At 37.5% G+C, this 18,030-nt stretch overlaps 1 protein-coding gene across 16 annotated transcripts in view; it reads left to right on the top strand.

Moving 5' to 3' along the window:
* The window catches only part of GPHN (gephyrin), a 274,965-nt gene that overhangs the window by 230,434 nt on the left and 26,501 nt on the right, over window positions 1-18,030 (top strand). For all 16 annotated transcript variants that reach the window (XM_066188296.1, XM_066188294.1, XM_066188292.1 and 13 more), the window contains 6 exons: window positions 2,160-2,252; window positions 5,177-5,232; window positions 10,136-10,255; window positions 14,362-14,420; window positions 14,628-14,781; window positions 16,578-16,699. In XM_066188296.1, the coding sequence (XP_066044393.1) occupies window positions 2,160-2,252; window positions 5,177-5,232; window positions 10,136-10,255; window positions 14,362-14,420; window positions 14,628-14,781; window positions 16,578-16,699 (604 nt within the window). The remainder of the gene's footprint in view (window positions 1-2,159; window positions 2,253-5,176; window positions 5,233-10,135; window positions 10,256-14,361; window positions 14,421-14,627; window positions 14,782-16,577; window positions 16,700-18,030) is intronic.

Here is an 18,030-nt window from a genome sequence, read left to right as displayed (position 1 = left end):
CCAGAGAAATCAAAGTTCTTCACAGAATCAGGTTCACTACCTAAGCTTAGCAAATACCCATATTTGAGAAGTGAGTTTAATCTAATCCTCAGTTTTGTGTCAGAAAGCTATGGGCATCACAAGGGGCAGTTTGGTGACATTAAAATAATTCAGAACATCTTTCTGAATTACAATTAATCAAAACAGAGTCAAACTGTGTTTTTAGAATAATTTCTAAAAAAAGTACAGAGGTACTCAAGATTGTCCTCTAGTTGCTGACTTGCTTCATTTTAAATGCCTATGGCTGCTTCAGCAAATAATTCTTACATTTTTCTTCTTGTAATGAAACTCATTCCCATTACTGGCCAGCCATTTATTCCTTTCAGATATTGTGTGGCATTATGCCAAGAACATACTGTTCAACTTAGCTCTAATTGGTGTGATTTTGCATGCAGACAAGAAGCAAAATGAAGGCACAACATGCCTGCTAAAATTAGAAATATCACTTTTGTATGAGATTTCATGCATCTGTGAACAAAGGGTGTTTTTACTAGGCCTTTGATAGCTGCCTTTTCTGTGCTATAATTTAAATGTCTGTGTCCACATTCTTTTACTCAGTATAAGTGTACAAGCTTTTATGAGCTTTCTAATAACTTCTATATTGTGTATCGCAGGCACTGATATGCAGGTTTGCACAGGTGAATTAATGGCCATCACAAAGGTGCTTTTCTAGTTGCTTTAACAGGTTTCAGCAGCATTTTCATGGCAATACTTATTTCAGCGATGCAGCATGAATAGTTACTTCAGGCTGAAAGTTGATACATACAGATGTGAGCACAGTGATGTTTTAGTTGCAATAATTAATTGCTAACTGAATCATTTTGTGTTAGTAAGTAAAATATGATCTTCATTATAATGCCACTTCAGTGGAGCTGAACATTTTCAAATCGAGTAGGTGCACTTTTTAACGAAATCTGTTCATTAGGCATGCGGCACCAGCTCTTCTGCCTTCCCGGTGAATCCAGAACTGTGGAGATCCACCTGTCTGTAAAATAAGAAACACGCTTTATGCTCTTCTCTTTTTTGGCATGTCTCAAAGGTCGTAATCTCTAAAGCACATATCCATGCAAATTCTCCTGGCAGAAATAATCATGCATTCTCTCAGTCCATCATACTCTCAGCTGGAGACTGCCTTCCGGTGCCACAATGCCCCCTTGGAGCAGTGGCCTCTATTATGAGCAGGGCTTCCCTTCTTCTGCTTAAACATACTGGAATCAAGCTAGTCTCTAATTCTGACCCATGTGTCCCTTTCTAGCACGTCTAATCACACATGTAATAAATCTCCTTTCTCTTTCACACTGTATCAAGAGGCAAGTTACATATTTTCCACTCTGTTCCATATCATACTCAATAAAGCCCTTGTTGGTGTCATTAAAGTACCAGACACTTGAATGAGGGTAAAGTAATTCATATCAGTCTCTACGGGCAGGCTGAGCCAAATTACAGCTCATAAGTCATAGTTGCTAAGTGAAGAGAAAGAGTATGTTTGAAACAGCTATTAAAATATTTAGAACTATAACAGTTAAATTTATATAAATAATTCTGACACTTATATGCACTCACCCTCCATTAAGCAGAAATGCTCTCAACAATTAGGTGAAGCTAATCTATTGCAAAACTTCTTTGTCAATTTATGAAAACTGGTCCATTGTTACTGTTCTCAGTTCTTCACCTCTCACCTTCTGTGCACAGGATTCACTTTCGAAATGTCATTTTACAAGTTTTTTTAAAAGAAACTTAATAAAAAATAAAATAAAGGAAAATAAAGAAAATACATATATTTAAGAGATCTTAGGGTAACTTGTCCCAAAGAAACAAATATTTGTTTTTCCATCTGGTCCTTAATCAGAGCTATCACCTTTGGGTTTGGATACTTGGCATTCAAGTCTACTGTCAGTAATTTCACCATAACCAGGAGCACAGACTTAAACAAATCCTCTGTCATTACTTTCAGACTCTAGTCTTTTTTCCTCTATGTAGAGTCAAAAATCAAAAGCCTGAGAGATCTACGTGTCCCATACACATACTTTTCACCTACTGGAGGGCACAGCTGTTAACTTCATTTTCCCCTTTCACTCACTGTAATGACGGAGACTATGGTCTTTTCTCTTTTTTTCTAGATGGAATGGGGCGAGTCCTTGCTCAAGATGTATATGCAAAAGATAATCTACCACCATTTCCAGCGTCAGTAAAAGATGGTTACGCTGTCAGAGGTAAACACTCACTTTGTGGACATCAAGTAGAGTGTCTGCTACCTTATAACATTTTAATTCACCTGTTTGGGATCCAGCAGGGGTTATTTTGGTTTGATTTGATACAGATCATTGCTGAGGTCACAGTTAGATGAAATGCAACTGTCTTGAAGGAAGGCCATAAAGCTGGGTTCAGATCTTTTAAGTGGATACATGTGTACACGGCAAATGTGCATCCATGTGTGCTCCTAGAATTACGGATTCATCTTCTATTCCTCTGTTATAGATTTAGTGAGGATTTTATTATATATCTATTACTTTGTTGGACTGTTACAGCTATTGATTACATAAGAGAATTTTCAAAAATCTTACCATAATGTTCTCTTATGGAGACACCTCAAAAGAAGAGGTTCTTACTTTAAAAATACTGCAGCTGCCATGTATACATAAAATTAGTTGTATGACTTTATTCATTTCAAGCAGCAAATACGATTTCCCAAGAGACCTGAATTCATACTCTGCTTTGCCACTAGGTGCTGCATCATCTTGAGCCAGTTCTCTGTGCGTCAGTTTTTCCTTTTGTAAAGTGAGAATATTGATGCTTGTCTCATGTGTCTATGAAGGAAATCTAAAATATATGGAATTGAACATTGTAGTAGTAGTGATTGAATTGTGCCAGTGGTTGAATCATCATAACACCGTGTTGAAATATGTACACAATAGCCAACTTCCTTCTAGGGACATTAAAGTACCTTTTTTGTTACTGGCAGTTGAAACCATGGAAGGCAACTGCCCATGAAATAGACTGTCTGCAGACCCAGGCAACCGATGTAATCCAGTAGCTTCCCCATACATTAGATATAAAAATAAAATTTCAAGTCCACAAGATGAGTGTGTGTGAGAGACAGCCAGACCAAAATGACTAGTAATAGCGGGAAGGGACTGCATATGTAGCCAGAGAAATACAGGCAATATAACACTGAGAAAAGCTAAGAGATTGAGCTCTGAGTAGAATGCTGAGTGACAAGGGCCTTGGGATCAAGCCACTGCTGTCTTGCAGCCTGATTGCTGCAGGGAAAGGCAAAGCACGAGGACTATCTCAGTAAACATGCAAAATGAGCAGAGTGATCCTGAACGCCATTTCCAGCAATTTCTTTCAGAACCAGCACACAAACCCTAATTTTGGTGGTGGATTCAAGCAGAGTAACTCTGAGATATTTAAATATGTCCAAAAGAAGGACACTAAAGCTGGTGAAAGGGCTGGAAGGAATGTACTGTGAGGAGGGGCTGAGGACTTCGGGTTTGTCTTGTTTGAAGAAAAGTATGTTGAGAGGTGACCTCGTGGCTCTCTACAACTCCCTGTGGAGGGGAAGGGCACAGGGTGGCCTGTGACATTTTGTGTGGGAGTGGTTCAAAGCTGTGCCAGGAAAGCTTTAGGTTTGACATTAGGAAATACTGCTTTACCAAGAGGGTGGGCAGACACTGGAACGGACTTCTAGAGGGTGGGTTGATGCCCCAAGCCTATCTGTGTGTCAAAGGCATTTTGACAGTGCCTTTAATAATTTGCTTTACATTTTGGTTAGCCCTGAATTCATCAGGCTGTTCTATTCTATTCTGTACTGTTTTGTTCTATTCTTATTATTATTAGGATGTGGGAGAAAAGAAAAAAAAGCTTTTAGGCAGAGATAATATTGACTACATTAATGGATACTTCTTACAAAAAAATTAAGGATTAGCTTTCAGTGGCATAACGTATCTGCCCAAACCCCTGTTCTTTTCTTGTTTTATATCAGTTGGCCATTATCTATATAAACTTTGTCTTTGTATTATTATTATTGGGGGAATAAAATCTAATTCAATAGCATTTTATGAGGTTTAAAATAATTTAGCTGTTAGGGATTTCTTTTGCTTCCTTTGCTGGATCATCCAAGCACTTTTTTTTTTTTCAGTGAAGTTCTAACAACTGTTTTCAGTAGTATTACATGCATTATTCAAGGATATCTTGTTGAAGAGTCCTTTTCTACTTTTTTATTTTACAGTTCACTCTAAAGCTCATAGATTAGTCTGTTTGATAGGCTTTTAAAGCTAAGTTAATTATTAGTCTTCAAACATGGCTAAGTACCATAAATAATGATTTGCAAAGCTGCAGCCAATGCATGAGTACAGATGTGGTAAATCATAGACTAAATGGACCTCCTTCCTCAGAGTAGTTCTTCTTGATACAAGCTTACCTAAGTGTGTATCCAGGGCTCCTGAAGTAAAACACATGGTTATTAAGATAAAGGTTGTCACTGATTAGACTTCATCTCTAGGAAATCAACTTTTGAGAGCTACAGATTTACAATTGATAATAATGCAGATTTAAATGTGATCATTGGAGCCCAGTTTCTTTGAGCACTCTTGGCAACATGACTGCTGTGCTTGGAAGGGCAGAGTTGCTTGTACTTCACACATGCTTTACACCATGAATACCACTAATGCAGCTTGCTGAAAGGCTTTTGAGGCAGGCAGGAGCATAAATGTCGTTAGTAATCGTGCCTTCCTTGTCCCTGTAAAAATGCAGATTTGCTAAATTGGAAGTGCTGAGGACTTGCTAAATCAGTGATCTCTGACTCCTAATTTTCAGTATTTCAATACTGTCATGAACACCTTTAAATCTTTGTTATTAATGTAATTCCTCCTAGTCTTCATTTACATGACCTCATACTGCTCAGAAATTTTCAGCTAAAAATACTCTGTTCTCTAGAACCTGTGTTTTTCAAAATAATAAACACACCTCCAAGGACGTAAAAGGTAATATGTTTGCAGAAACTTCTAGAACTTTCATCATGCTAACACCGAGGAACTGAACATTAGATCATCTTCGCTCTTCTCCTGCTCTTAATTTATAATGCCATCAACTGTTTCGGTTCAGTGTTTACCATTTGTGTTGTCCCTCTTAACAGCTGCTGATGGCCCAGGAGATCGATTCATCATAGGGGAATCCCAGGCTGGTGAGCAGGTGGGCACAATTTCTTTTCTCTTTTTTTAATGTACTTTTCTTCTGTAAGATTTTGCTTTGTATTTTTACAAGCCTTGCTAGTGCTCCAAAATTCAATAGTCTTGGATGTGGTGTGAAGTAGGACACAGCTGTACTGACCCTCCTGCTATGTGCCTTGGGACATGATTTCAGAAAGTGAGGTAGTACAGTTACATAAGGAACTAACAAGGATATCCCAAAATACTTCAGAGCATTGTGCTGACATGTCTGATCGGAGTGCATACAGAAACGTTCTGCCCTGGTACAATGTTTGAGGACATGAGATTTCTAGTGGTGCAACAATTCATAAGCAGAGAACAGTATGACCTAAACCCCTCTTGCTGACAGATTTTTGAAGGATGTCAGCCCAATAACTGTTTTCTTAAGATGCTTCCATTTTTCACACTGATACCTGCAAAATGAAGTGTATAAAATTTTTATTAAGCTTTTACAGATAGGTAACGATCGGAACAATCTTGAGGAAGCCTGGCAGCAGCCTGGTTTGAGTCTGGTTTCTGAGAAGAGTGCTTGTGCACCTTAGCAGATACATGGATTGATTTTAAAAGCAAGTTGAGGCATGGCCTGTTTGTGACCTGCTGTGCTCTATAAATATTCATGAATAGATGCATTTCGTGATTTGCTCTCAAATTCAAGAGCATATTTAATGAAAGTTCTGTACTAATACTGGGGTAATGGGAAAAAAAATCAGTTATGTTCAACTACTGTTATTCCACTTAATCATACCTGCCAGCTGTGTTCAGGAAAACTTGAGTTAGTCCAAAATATTTCTCCAGCTATTTCAAGTCCTGATTTATAATTCTGTGTATTGTATGTGAAATGATGGAGAAATGGATAAGTAATAGGCAAAACTGAGGATTTTATAGTGTGTCCATTTTGACTGCTAAACAAAAAAGTCCAAGAAAAATTGACATATTTCAAAAGTTGTATCAGGTTTTAGAAGTATTACCAGTGACAGGATTATTCAGGGTTTTTTTTAAATGGACTTGAACTGTCTCTAAATGTGTAATAGGCATTTAATTTGGCTAATCCTGATAGATAGGAAGAACTGTAAAAATTATTTTTGCTTTAGGTCCCATCCATCATCGTGAATTATACTTTGGTATAATAGACATCTTCTCAGTACTGATATTCATGTGAACTTAGATTAAAGGATCTGTTGTACAAAATATGTAAAATTACTTTAAATTCTAAAAAAACTAAAGCAAATTAGTTCAGCAAGTTTTTTTTAACCTGCCCTATATTTTTAGCTGTCCTTTCTGCATTTTCAACCATAGGTCCAGAATCCAAAACACTTAACTCTTTTTACAACCCTCTTTATGATCACTATAAAATAGCAGGAACCAGCAGAGCAACCCACTGAATTATCACTCCTATCACTATTCCCTGGTCATCAATATTATCATTTTGCTAGGTAAATATCACAACACAGTGTTGCTTAGAAGCAGTACTGTTGAAGTTGCCTCTAATGGGGAGTACTTCCCATTAGAAGTCTGAAGTGTTTCAGTGTCAGTAATCAGTTCAGCAGGTTTGTACAAAAGATAAAAGGGCAAATGGGGAGCTATTTCCCTCCTACAAAGTTCAAGAGCTCACAAATGTCTCTCTACAGGGACAGTCTGTCCTCCCAGATTACGGGGAATAGAAAGGCTGTCTGGCAAGGAGCAAAAATTGGGTGGTAAGCAGGCATGCAAAGGGAGACTATTTCTGAAAATACCAGTGGCAAGTTAGAAAAACAAGGCTGTTGACCTCAGAATAATTGGTCAAAGTTTTTTTTCTGGGGCAAACACATCTTCAGGTTCATCTCCTTCCCAAGAAATTATTTATAGCCTTGGAAGGTTCCTCAGTCTCATTTCACCCTTCAGTCACTCTCAGCAGCAACATTCTGCTTTTCATGTTACAGACCAATTAACAGAATGATTCACAGCAGGGAGTTCAAAATAGATTTAGATTTGGCTCCTCCTGTAGAGAAAAAGGTTATGTAAATTCTAGTAGCAAGGAAGAAGATGGGGCTGAGAATTGCAGGGTGGTCATATAGCCAAGTTGGACATTTCTGTATCAATTTTTAATTTCTGTATTTTCTGATTTCCATCTCCAGATGGTCATGTTTATGTTAACTCTTTTTTCATCATATAGCAGGGAAAGCTTTCAGACATTACCCTGCTTTGGGAAGGTTAGGGCATGCTTGAGATTACTGGTCATGAGCCATCCACAATGGCCCGTGTGCGTAACACTCAACCATAGGAAAAATGGTTTTCCCTCTATAGACTTACATAGACCATAGCATTTCCTGCAAGACTTTCTAAAGGTGTTTGTAAGAGGCACTACGACTAACCACCTACAATATAGGATGAAAAGCAAGCATTTTCCATGATTCCATTAACTTGTGCCTTTTTACAGAAATGAGCATGGATGATTCTGAATCACACAGGAGAGGTGTAATCATGTGCACAAGAAAATGCCTGAGATAGGGGTTGTGTTTATTAGATTATTTCTGGGGTTTATTCAGTGACTAAAATTGAGTAGATTATCAGTAATAATGGCAAAGGACAGAAACCAGTATTGCCCCATTGCAGGTAAAAGTGAGATCTCAAAGGCTTTTAGAAGAGCTTCTGTGAAATTTTTGCACATTAATATGTTTTCTGAGAAGCAATCATTTCTTTATCTTCATCATCTCTATCACAGAGGAACACAGCCCTAGAGATTCACAAATAAATCTGATGGTTGACTTTTGTTCATAAAGTTAATCTGATTAAATTCTCAGCAGACAAAAAGGAAATTAAATATATGAGCAACATAACAAGTTCTAAAAGCAATTGTATCATGAATTTGTTTAAATGTATCACATCATTGCATCTCAAAAAATTAACTCATCTAACAATGAACTCCAAAGACATGGTTAGTTACAGCACATTTTATCACCATAGGCTCTAATTTGTGACAGTTGTAGACATTTTGTATTATTTGGGATGCTTTTTAAATGGGAGAAAAATTTTATGCAATACATTTTTCCTCTGAAATTTGTCATTTAAGCCAGCAATACTTAGTAAGTTCAAAACAATATTACGTATTTGTAATGTACCTTTAGATTATGTCTACAGTGGAATGCAAAATACATAATCCAAGGTGTAAACTTTGCCTTTTGTAACATTTCTTTACATAAAAATCAAAATTGCACACTAGATAGCATTATTTTCCCTTTTAAGCAGCTTTAGTGTAAATGGCAGTATCTCTGCTATCCATCCACAACTCCTTTAATAGTCTGTGGTGAGGAATAAATGCCATTTTCTTAAAAGTGGGGTTTGTTATGTCATCTGCTTGAGATACCTACATTAGGATAGCATGAATCTTGCCTTAAAAATACACTGTGACATATGGCAAGTGTGGGTTTTGTTTGTGTTCTTCTCTAAGGATACTAGATTTCCATTACCTGTAGAAAAGGGTCAAGATTCAGGGAGTTCTAGGCTCAGTTATTTCTTGAAATACAAAGGTCACTGTGATACTGTGGTAAGCCAGATAAAAACCATCTGCAGCCTCCTCCTAGGGCTTCTGTCCCAAATGTGTGAAATACAGCATTTCAAAGTAAAACACCCCTCTCAGAGGTTATGACAGTGCTGAACTGCAGTAGAAGAATGGGCAAGGCAATCAGCTTTATGCAGCTGAAGTGCTGACCACTGGTCTAGAGTTTGGTCGTATCTGTCAACCTCCTGACAAAAGTCATGGAGTAAATTCCCCCTGGGCAGGAGCAGGTAACAGTCCTGGGCAGTACTGCCTGCAGCCTGTGGATTGCCACCAAATGTGTGCTGATTACAGTTTGAGAAGTCCTGGATGTATTCCAGCTCTGCATATGGAATATGGAGTCAATCTGCACGAGTTATACGTGTGACACATACAGAATATGTTGCTCTGATCACAGCTGCATAGATCTGTGTGTAGCACGTGTTCACTTATAACAGTGAAACCTAAATAAGCCAGGCTTACTGCAGTGCTATGGGGAGCCAGCAATGAAATCTCAGTCATCATATCAGCTTCTTGTAGTTACATTTTTTTAGGAATTTCTTTTAGTTATTTATTTCTTAAATAGTTATGGTCATATTACAGTTTTACCTTGGATTTTGATAAATGTTTATTAAAATAGTCTGCCTGGTGAGAAGTACTATTAAAACCGTATCATTTGTTTGTTTATGTTGTTCTGTTTCTCTATTCTTTGTACTGCTCCTGCTGGAACTTTTAAATGTCCTGTGACTTTATAGAATTGTAGAATATTATAAATTTTAGGTTATTCTGAATTGACCCTCACAAAGATAGATATTCTCTGTGAACTAGTATTGAGCTGTCTCAGTGTTCAGAAATCTGCTTAAAAATTAAGCAGTTGGTTACATTATTATAGTATATGTTGGTTCTTCATATATAGTGTGCTGGTAAAACAAAACAGAACAAAAATCCAACCAAAGCAAAGCAATTTCAGCCCTGGCAACCAGAGTGCTCTGCAAAAATATTTATGTACTGAGAACTGCTAGATTTTTGTTCATGGAAGTTTCCAGGTGGTCACCATCTAACAGTTAAATTTCTAAGCCAGTTATTTTCTGTGCCAAATATTTTTCTGAGTATCAGTATATTCCTTCTTCAGAAAGTTATTCATGTGATAGAAGCATAAGGAGAGAAAACTGAAGCCACCTAATATGTGGCCATATAAATAAAGCCAGGTGTGAATCGGAGTTTATTGTACCCGTTGATATCGCTCACGATATATCAAGAGTTATGCTGCAAATAAGAGTTCTGGTCTTTCAGATAAATTACTTGCATAAAGTTCAAGTGGTTTGAAATTTTTTCCCAAAAGTAGATTAATTTCTGGTTTTTTATTTTTCAGCCAACTCAGACTGTGATGCCTGGTCAGGTAATGCGTGTTACAACTGGTGCTCCAATTCCATGTGGTGCTGATGCAGTGGTGCAAGTGGAAGATACAGAGCTCATCAGGGAATCAGATGATGTGAGTTACAAGTCAAAAAACTCATTTTTCTTTTGTGTGTAGCAGTAAATGGCACATGATACAGTCCTGTAAATATGAAAAAAAGTCATACAGAAAACCTCGTCAGTAATCTCAGAAGTTTGAGGGGTTTTGCATCATTTCCTATTGGCAATTCTCACATTTTGAGGCTGTGATAACAGTACCACAGACTTTCCGGTTCTGACTGATTTTTCATCAAAATTGTTGAATGATGACTCTAAAATGCTTGGGAGCATGATTTGAGTGAAAGGCAAATGCCTCCTGGAAATCCATGCCTACAGTCCAATTCGAATGCCTACTGTATTCACATTTTAAAATGCGGACTAGTGGAAATCTCACCAAGTAAGAAGGGGAAATGTTTTCTTAAATAACATATTGGTCTCAGAATAATACATTGAATTCCTGCTGATGTAATTAAAGCTGAATATGATTTTCTGTGGGAAAGTGAACTCTTTTAAATGCCGCAGAATCCATGGGATGACTTGGGTTCTTTTAAACTGTGCTATGAACAGAGTTCTGTATTATCAGAGTTGGTCTTATTTCAGCAAAGGTGAATTTGGTGGATTTTGGAGAATACTTCTTGTACAAATACCTTCCAATTAATCCATTTAGAAAAGGAGGTTTTGTTATGAAACAGGGGAAGTAAATGCGTCCCAAGTTTTTTTTAACTACAAGTAAGATTTTTAAAAGACATTTGTGCTCCTTTAAAATGAGAACATTACTGAATTTAAGACCTCTGAGAACCAAGAAATGGATATGGCGCGTATTCGTCCAGAATGTAGACATAACCCTGGTTTTGAACAGATTTTCTGGCCTACCTTTAAATCATACTGCTGGACTACCTTACAGATGCTGCAAATAAGAACACAGAAAGAAAACACAGAAAAAAACCCACAGTAAAAATACAAATACTGTAGTACTAATTCTGTACGCACAGTTGTCTCAACATAGTGAAATGTGCTTTTTATGAAGCAGTGGAGCTCTCTGTAGACAACTTTATTCCAGAGAGTGCATCTTAGACTTCCTTTGTGTTGCTGTGTTTGCTCCTGAATCCCAGCTGTGATTTCAAGGCACTATCATCATGTTTGCTGTCATCTGAGAGACTTCAAGGCAAGAAGATACGTCTCTTATTGACACAACTTCCAAGTTCAGCTTTGGAACGAACTGTGTATGGTTCTGTGCTCAAATCAGCCTTTGCTCTGCTGCTGTTCTGACAAGCTGTTCCATTTCACCACAGCTCAGTGTCAGCATTGTGATTGCAGCTGGGGTGTAAGCAGGTGAATTCTAGTGTTCAAAACTGATAAAGACTGCAAAAACTGAAACCCATTCTCAGGATCCTTTCTCATGCTTTATTAATCTTATTAAATGCATAGATTTTTACATCTAATGAAATCAGCAAGCTGTCTAGGCTGTCCTTCTTCCTATCAGGGAAATTATTGAAATTACCAATCCTGCTTTGAAGTTACTGATGTATATGTATAGATTATATCTTCCTGCAAAATACACCATTGCCTTCACTGCTTGTTAATTGTTCCATTAGCCTTACTGAGCAGTTTTTTTGTGGCCATTGCCCACCTCATCTTGAGAGGACTGTCACATTGCAGAGCAACACACGTGGTAACCGTTTATTTTTCTACTTCTTTGGATGACTCTGTCCTACCTTCCACTTTTTATGTGCATGTTCTCCTGTGCATGTGAGAACAGGTTCTTTGGCTATGTGCTTAAAGTCTGAATTTTTTCACGAAAGGTCAGCCACCTTCCACTTCTTTTTCCTGCCTATAAGTATGGAATAGAACTCTTTAATTGGTGATTGTCTTTGAATACACCACTTTATGAATCCTGTTCATAATAATTAGTATTGTTTAATTAATATGTTATTTTCTTCTCTTCCTTTTCATGTCTGGGTGGCTACATATTTCAAGAATATTTTTCTTTTTAGTGTTAAGAACTCCTTCAGGGCTGGGATTTAACTGAAGTGAAATCCCTAACATCTGAAAAATGTTCTTCTGAAAAGGGGTTATTTTCAAAGGAACTAATTCCTTGAGTTCTAGTTGTGGTAGCAGTACTTAAATTTCATAGCAAGCATTCCCCAAATGACCTTAGAAGTCATAGGCCTGAAATGAATTACATCTATCCATCAGGAAGAAAAATTCTCATCAGCTTGCCAAATGCATGTTCATTAAGAAACATGTCTACTCCCTTTTCATTTTGCATTTTTATGTCACCTTGTAGGAGAAAGGAGCCCAGTGTGATCAACCAAAACAAGAGTTAGATCCTACATCAAGCCAAAGCATCAGTGTATCAGCCAACTGTACACAGCCACCAGAACAAGCTACTCAGATATCGTTCAAAATGTGTTAATACACAGCAAGAATGCTGCCTTGACACCCACCAAAGGAGAGATGTTCTCAGTGTAATGCCATACCTCTCCGAAAGCCCCTCTAGCCACCTTGAATTCTATTCCTTAAGCATTCTGGGATATCCGTCATTTCCATAGATAACAGTCTCTGTGTATCACCATGTTGTCCATAGTCACACTTTCCACAGCACCTTTTGAACCCGGGATTGCTGAATTCCTAATAAAGCCTTTTTTAGTTATTTCCCCTAATCCAGGAGTCTTAAACAGGACCTTTAATATTAATCAAATGTACCATTGCCTCTCCTCTTGATTCCTTTAAAATCTCTATCCGTCTTTAAGTGTTATCAAAGATATGGAAATTTCAAATCTTCATGATTGAACAATCCCCAGAGTGTCATAAAAATAAAATAATTCTGGGACTAACCATTGCCCCAATTTTTTATTGCAAGACTCAAGTGTCTTTTACAGCCTCAGCTGGCAGTAAGGGGGCAAAAGGTCGTTCTGGGCACCAGTACAGCCAATTTGAACACTCACAGACAAAAATTATCTCTTATACAAAGAAAGCAAGTACAAAAGAAACAGAGTTTGCAATAAAAGCTTCTGAAAAGCATATGAAAATACAGGAATAAGTAATAAATCTTTTCATTAGTTATTTTCTGGTTTTCAGGGGTTTAAATTTTCACAGTAAGTAAACAGAATCTCAGTCTCTAATAACACATTCATTCGCTTTAACTTTGGGGCCTTGAGTTCAGAGCATTTAATTTGAACTCAGAAACTGAGGGCCGTATCACCTTTAAGAAAAGATACAAGTCCCAGTGTCCAATACAACACTGCTGTTCTTGTAAGAATTCCAAATAACACTGACCTGCCTTGTTTTTCTTGTAATATTAGTGTCTGATTTATAACTTTGAGGTATTTAAATACGAAGCACTACATGATAATGTAAAAACAGAATTTGTTCCAGTCTGAATTTAGATTTAGCGCTACTGACAGGCTGGCACTATCACAAGCCTGAGTGTATATATCGTCAACCCATTCGCAGGGCTTAAAATTAAATATTACTGCTATAGGTCATGTGCCATTTATTGGCATTGAATGAATCACCAAACTATTGACATTCTGAACAAGGAAATGCATCAGACTTTTCAGGCCACTGTCTCTTGTTCGCAGTAAATAAACAAAATGAATGAGCCCTTCTATGATTCCTACAGGGCTCTCAAGTAGGAGTATCCACTACAGGAATCTACATGAAAATCCTGAAATAGCTGCAGCACATAGCTTCTTTCCACCTTTCTGCTAATGTAATGGGCCTACTGTCTGCCAGACTAATGGTCTGTTTAAAGTGCCATCCTTGATATGGTTTGACCAGATCAAGTTGGCTGAGAGGAGTAGAAAGAATCCACTCGGTATATCAGATCGACAGATGTAACACAGGAAAGCTATATAAACACAGGTGTCATTAAAAAAAGACAGGAAGCTAAAACTACATATTCAGTGCTGGTCCTCACCTAGTGAGAGTTCATCATAAAAAGCATTACTTAAAATGCTGTTCAGTTTTAGCACACATTGTATTACAACCTTGACCAACAAATCAGGAGAACAATATGATGCTTAAACCATAATGTCTCAGTGTAATGAGTGCTGTAAGCTGTGTAGACTTCTGAGAAATTAAACATTAATCTTCTTTGAATAGCTCAGCTGACCATATGTGATGTCCTTGTGTTTGTAGGGCACTGAAGAACTAGAAGTTCGAATCCTGGTGCAAGCTCGACCAGGCCAAGATATCAGGTCTGTATTTATTAAAATATCTCTGTAAGGTATAGAAAGGCTGATGAACTTCAGAGTAATTTTTTAATCATGAGTAGTACCGACATTTTGACAGTCTGACTAACTAGTCCATGGTCACTCCTCACCAGGAGCAGAACCAGTCAAGGAAAGGTACTTTGAATCTCATTCTGTTTCTCTTTCATGTCGTTTTTCTGTCCTGATTTTCAGACCCATAGGACATGACATTAAAAGAGGTGAATGTGTGCTGGCTAAAGGAACCCACATGGGTCCCTCTGAGATTGGTCTCTTAGCAACTGTTGGAGTAACTGAAGTAGAAGTTAACAAGTTTCCAGTGGTTGCAGTAATGTCAACAGGGAATGAGGTAAGAAATTTGTTTAGAATTATAGTCTGAAATGCTGTATTTTTTTTTTTTGAGGCAGTGTTTTGGTTCATGACTTCCACCCTATACCCAAGCAGACTCACTTTTTGAACTGCAACTCATGCTGACACGAGCTATTTTTGTGAGGGATCAACCCATAATTATCTGCTTGTGTTTTCTCCCTTAGGGGCTTTCTCACAGGTCTCACACTCTCTTTGCCAAAATTCTGGTAATGTATCCAACTGTATGCCAGCTGCTTTCCTCCTGCCAGCAAGAGAGAACCTGTGGGGTGGTCACGGTTGTAATTCATGTTGCCAGCCATGACTGAAGAGTAATTTCTTTTAAGCAACACCCTCTGTGTCTATAACACAAATGGCAGACAAGCTGTCTTTGAAAACTGAATAGTTCTACCAAATGCCTTGTTGCAGTGTTGTGCCTCAGAATTCTTTCTAATAGTAGCACATGTTGAAATCCAGACACTCTCCTGTTGGTAAAACAGCAGACCAGCTTTATAAGTGCTTTAACTACATCAGAAAAATCAGGTTTAAGATTAACTTAATTTACTAACTTTATATATGTTGTGTGTTGCCCCAGGGCAGTAACTGTGCCCTCTCATTTCTTCCTGCAGTAGGACAGAGAAAGAATAGGAAGAGCAAAACCTAAAGAACATGTGGGTTGAGATGTGTGGGTTAAGACAGCGTGAGGTTTTGACTGTCCTTTAAGACACACTTTTTGAAATCCAGCCACAAATAATAACTCAATACAGCTTAAATATGTTCAATTTAAAAAGCTTTTCATAGGTTGAATTTTGTCATCTGGTGTACAGATTATTGCCAGATTTCATAGCATAAACAGGGTGTGGCATGCAGGAACCAAACCACTAACTGAGCAATAAATCCATAGAGCTACAAGGATTAGAGGTGGTGATTTTCTGATTAGTAACTTCCATATGATTGAAGATTCTTGTAGTCATTAAAGGGTCCTTTACTGATGTGGGCATTCTCTTTTGTGGGTTTCTTTAACATCCTGTGAAATTCGGCACAGAAGCAGAGCTGCAAGCAATAAAATTTACCCACACTCCATTTTTCATTATTCTTACCTTACTACCTAATGCTGTGATTTTGACAGATACATTCTTAGTAGTAGTAGTAGTATTTACCTCCTGTCAATATTGTATTGTGCTTTTGTGTCCTACGTTAGAATTTCTAATATATATAAAGCATACATTTACTTTTGTATGTTTTGTAGTTTAGCTTCCAAAATATGTAACACATGTGAGGTAATTGCCACAGTATACTATTTTGAGAGAAAGTTTTTAATCCAAAATGCTAATTGATATAAGCATAAGGATTCTGTCTATTAATCCAATGCAGATTGTTGTACTTAAAAGACATCTTTTTTGCTAAGCGGACAATGAACTTCAAAATGTTCATTAATACCTTTAAATCTGATTAACAATATCAGTGAGGTTCCCATAAGCCATTTAAAGAGGAACAATAACGTGAGAACTTTAAAGTTTTTTTTTTTGATTGCTGATGTCTGAGATTAGAAGCCATGTACTCGTAAGGAGTAAGAATGTTTTGCAGACATTATCCAATAGAAACAAACTAAACAACATGGAGGATTGGACTAAACAAGCACATTACATATCTTGTTAATTTAAATTCACTAAATCACTTTATACGTATGTTTCATGACATGTGTCTAAAAATATCCTGTCCAACCCGAAGAAGAAATTCTCACTTTTGTAGAGCACAGTATTCCGAGGAGACTGATGGAAAGTGTTTCTGGTTTTATAGCTGCTGAATCCTGAGGATGACCTCTTGCCAGGAAAGATTCGGGACAGTAACCGTTCAACTCTCCTAGCTACAATCCAAGAACATGGCTATCCAACAATCAACTTGGGAATTGTGGGTGATAAGTAAGTACCACATGTTAGTAAAGATGTCACTTCATATTCATGTGATGCACTTTATGGCATCCATGGGAAAAAGAAACACCAGAGAAAATGTCACTCATTACAAGTGTCACAGTGTTGTGACAAGGCACATCTCGGAGAAAGTATTTCACCCTTTTCATTAGAGCAAGAAATAAGTCTCTTCTAATATGAGGATGAATCTTTTGAAAAAAAATTATTTAATGGTGTTTAATTTGTTTTGCATTCTGTTTGTTGAAACAGATAATCTATTCCCTGTTGCAAATTGGATTTATTGTTTCAGTATCCTTCCAAGCACTATACTTAAAACACATAAAGAGAGACAGTCCTACAGCAACTATACTTTTTTCTGGTCAAATAAAGGGAGAAGGAAAATTTCTCTCAGAGTTTACTTTCCATGCCAAAGTTAATTTAGAGTATGAAATTTTGTTATATTCTGAATAGTTGTCTTTTGAGGAAGGCCCCACTGCTGCATATTGCTCAACATTTCCAGAAATATGTGGAAGAATTTTTTTTTTTTCTTTAATGGTCTTTACTTTGATTGCCACAGAGTAGCACTCTACTGATCGGTCTTTCTGTTCATCTCACAGAAATTGCTCCTTGTTTCCCAGTGGCAGTGAAGTGACATCTCTTGAGAGCTCTAGGATAAGTGATTGAAGTGTTCAGTTTTTTGTCCTTTGCAAGACTGTGCAGTGACTGCCATCCATGGCTTGAGTTTCTCAGCATAATGTATTTCCTCAATTTATTGAGACCTAAAGGCTTTGAATAGTCTTTCTTGCTTTTCAGTTTGGGTATCAAACCAACTGACAGACTTGGTTTGACAGGGAGTTGTTCAGATTGACCTAGTGGGTAGTTAAAAGTTAAAAAAAAAAAAAAAAAAAAAAAAAAAGCAGATGACAAGGTCCCACTGAAGGACTGAAAGGGCATTCAGCCAGGTTACTATAAGGGAACAGGTCATTTCAAACCCAGTCTTTCCTGAAGCAGTATTCAATACAAAACATAACTAGCCTGACAGAAAGTATACCAATGGGCCAGCTACTGCATGGTTTTGTAATAATTAAACCAACCTGCATGGTGGCTGCAGGAAATGCAGTTGAATTTGAAGTACTCATGCAGGGAATGTGACATCACAGATCTTAGGGAAGGCAAACCCTTCTGGATACTCTCACTGCATCCAGGTATCCCTTTTTTGCTTCTCTAGCCTAGTGAAACACCACTGCAGTTCCAAACAGCAATAAATATCAAGCCCTCCTACCCATGAATGCTTCCAGTTTCAGGTGGTGATGTCATACAGAGTCTAAACTCATGAGACTCTT

This window comes from Chamaea fasciata, unplaced genomic scaffold (assembly GCF_029207755.1).
Source record: "Chamaea fasciata isolate MVZ Bird 193981 ecotype frontalis unplaced genomic scaffold, bChaFas1.0.hap1 SCAF_7, whole genome shotgun sequence".
NCBI lineage: Eukaryota > Metazoa > Chordata > Aves > Passeriformes > Sylviidae > Chamaea > Chamaea fasciata.
The sequence above is the reverse complement of the archived record's forward strand: the minus strand, read 5'-3'. Positions and strand labels throughout refer to the sequence as shown.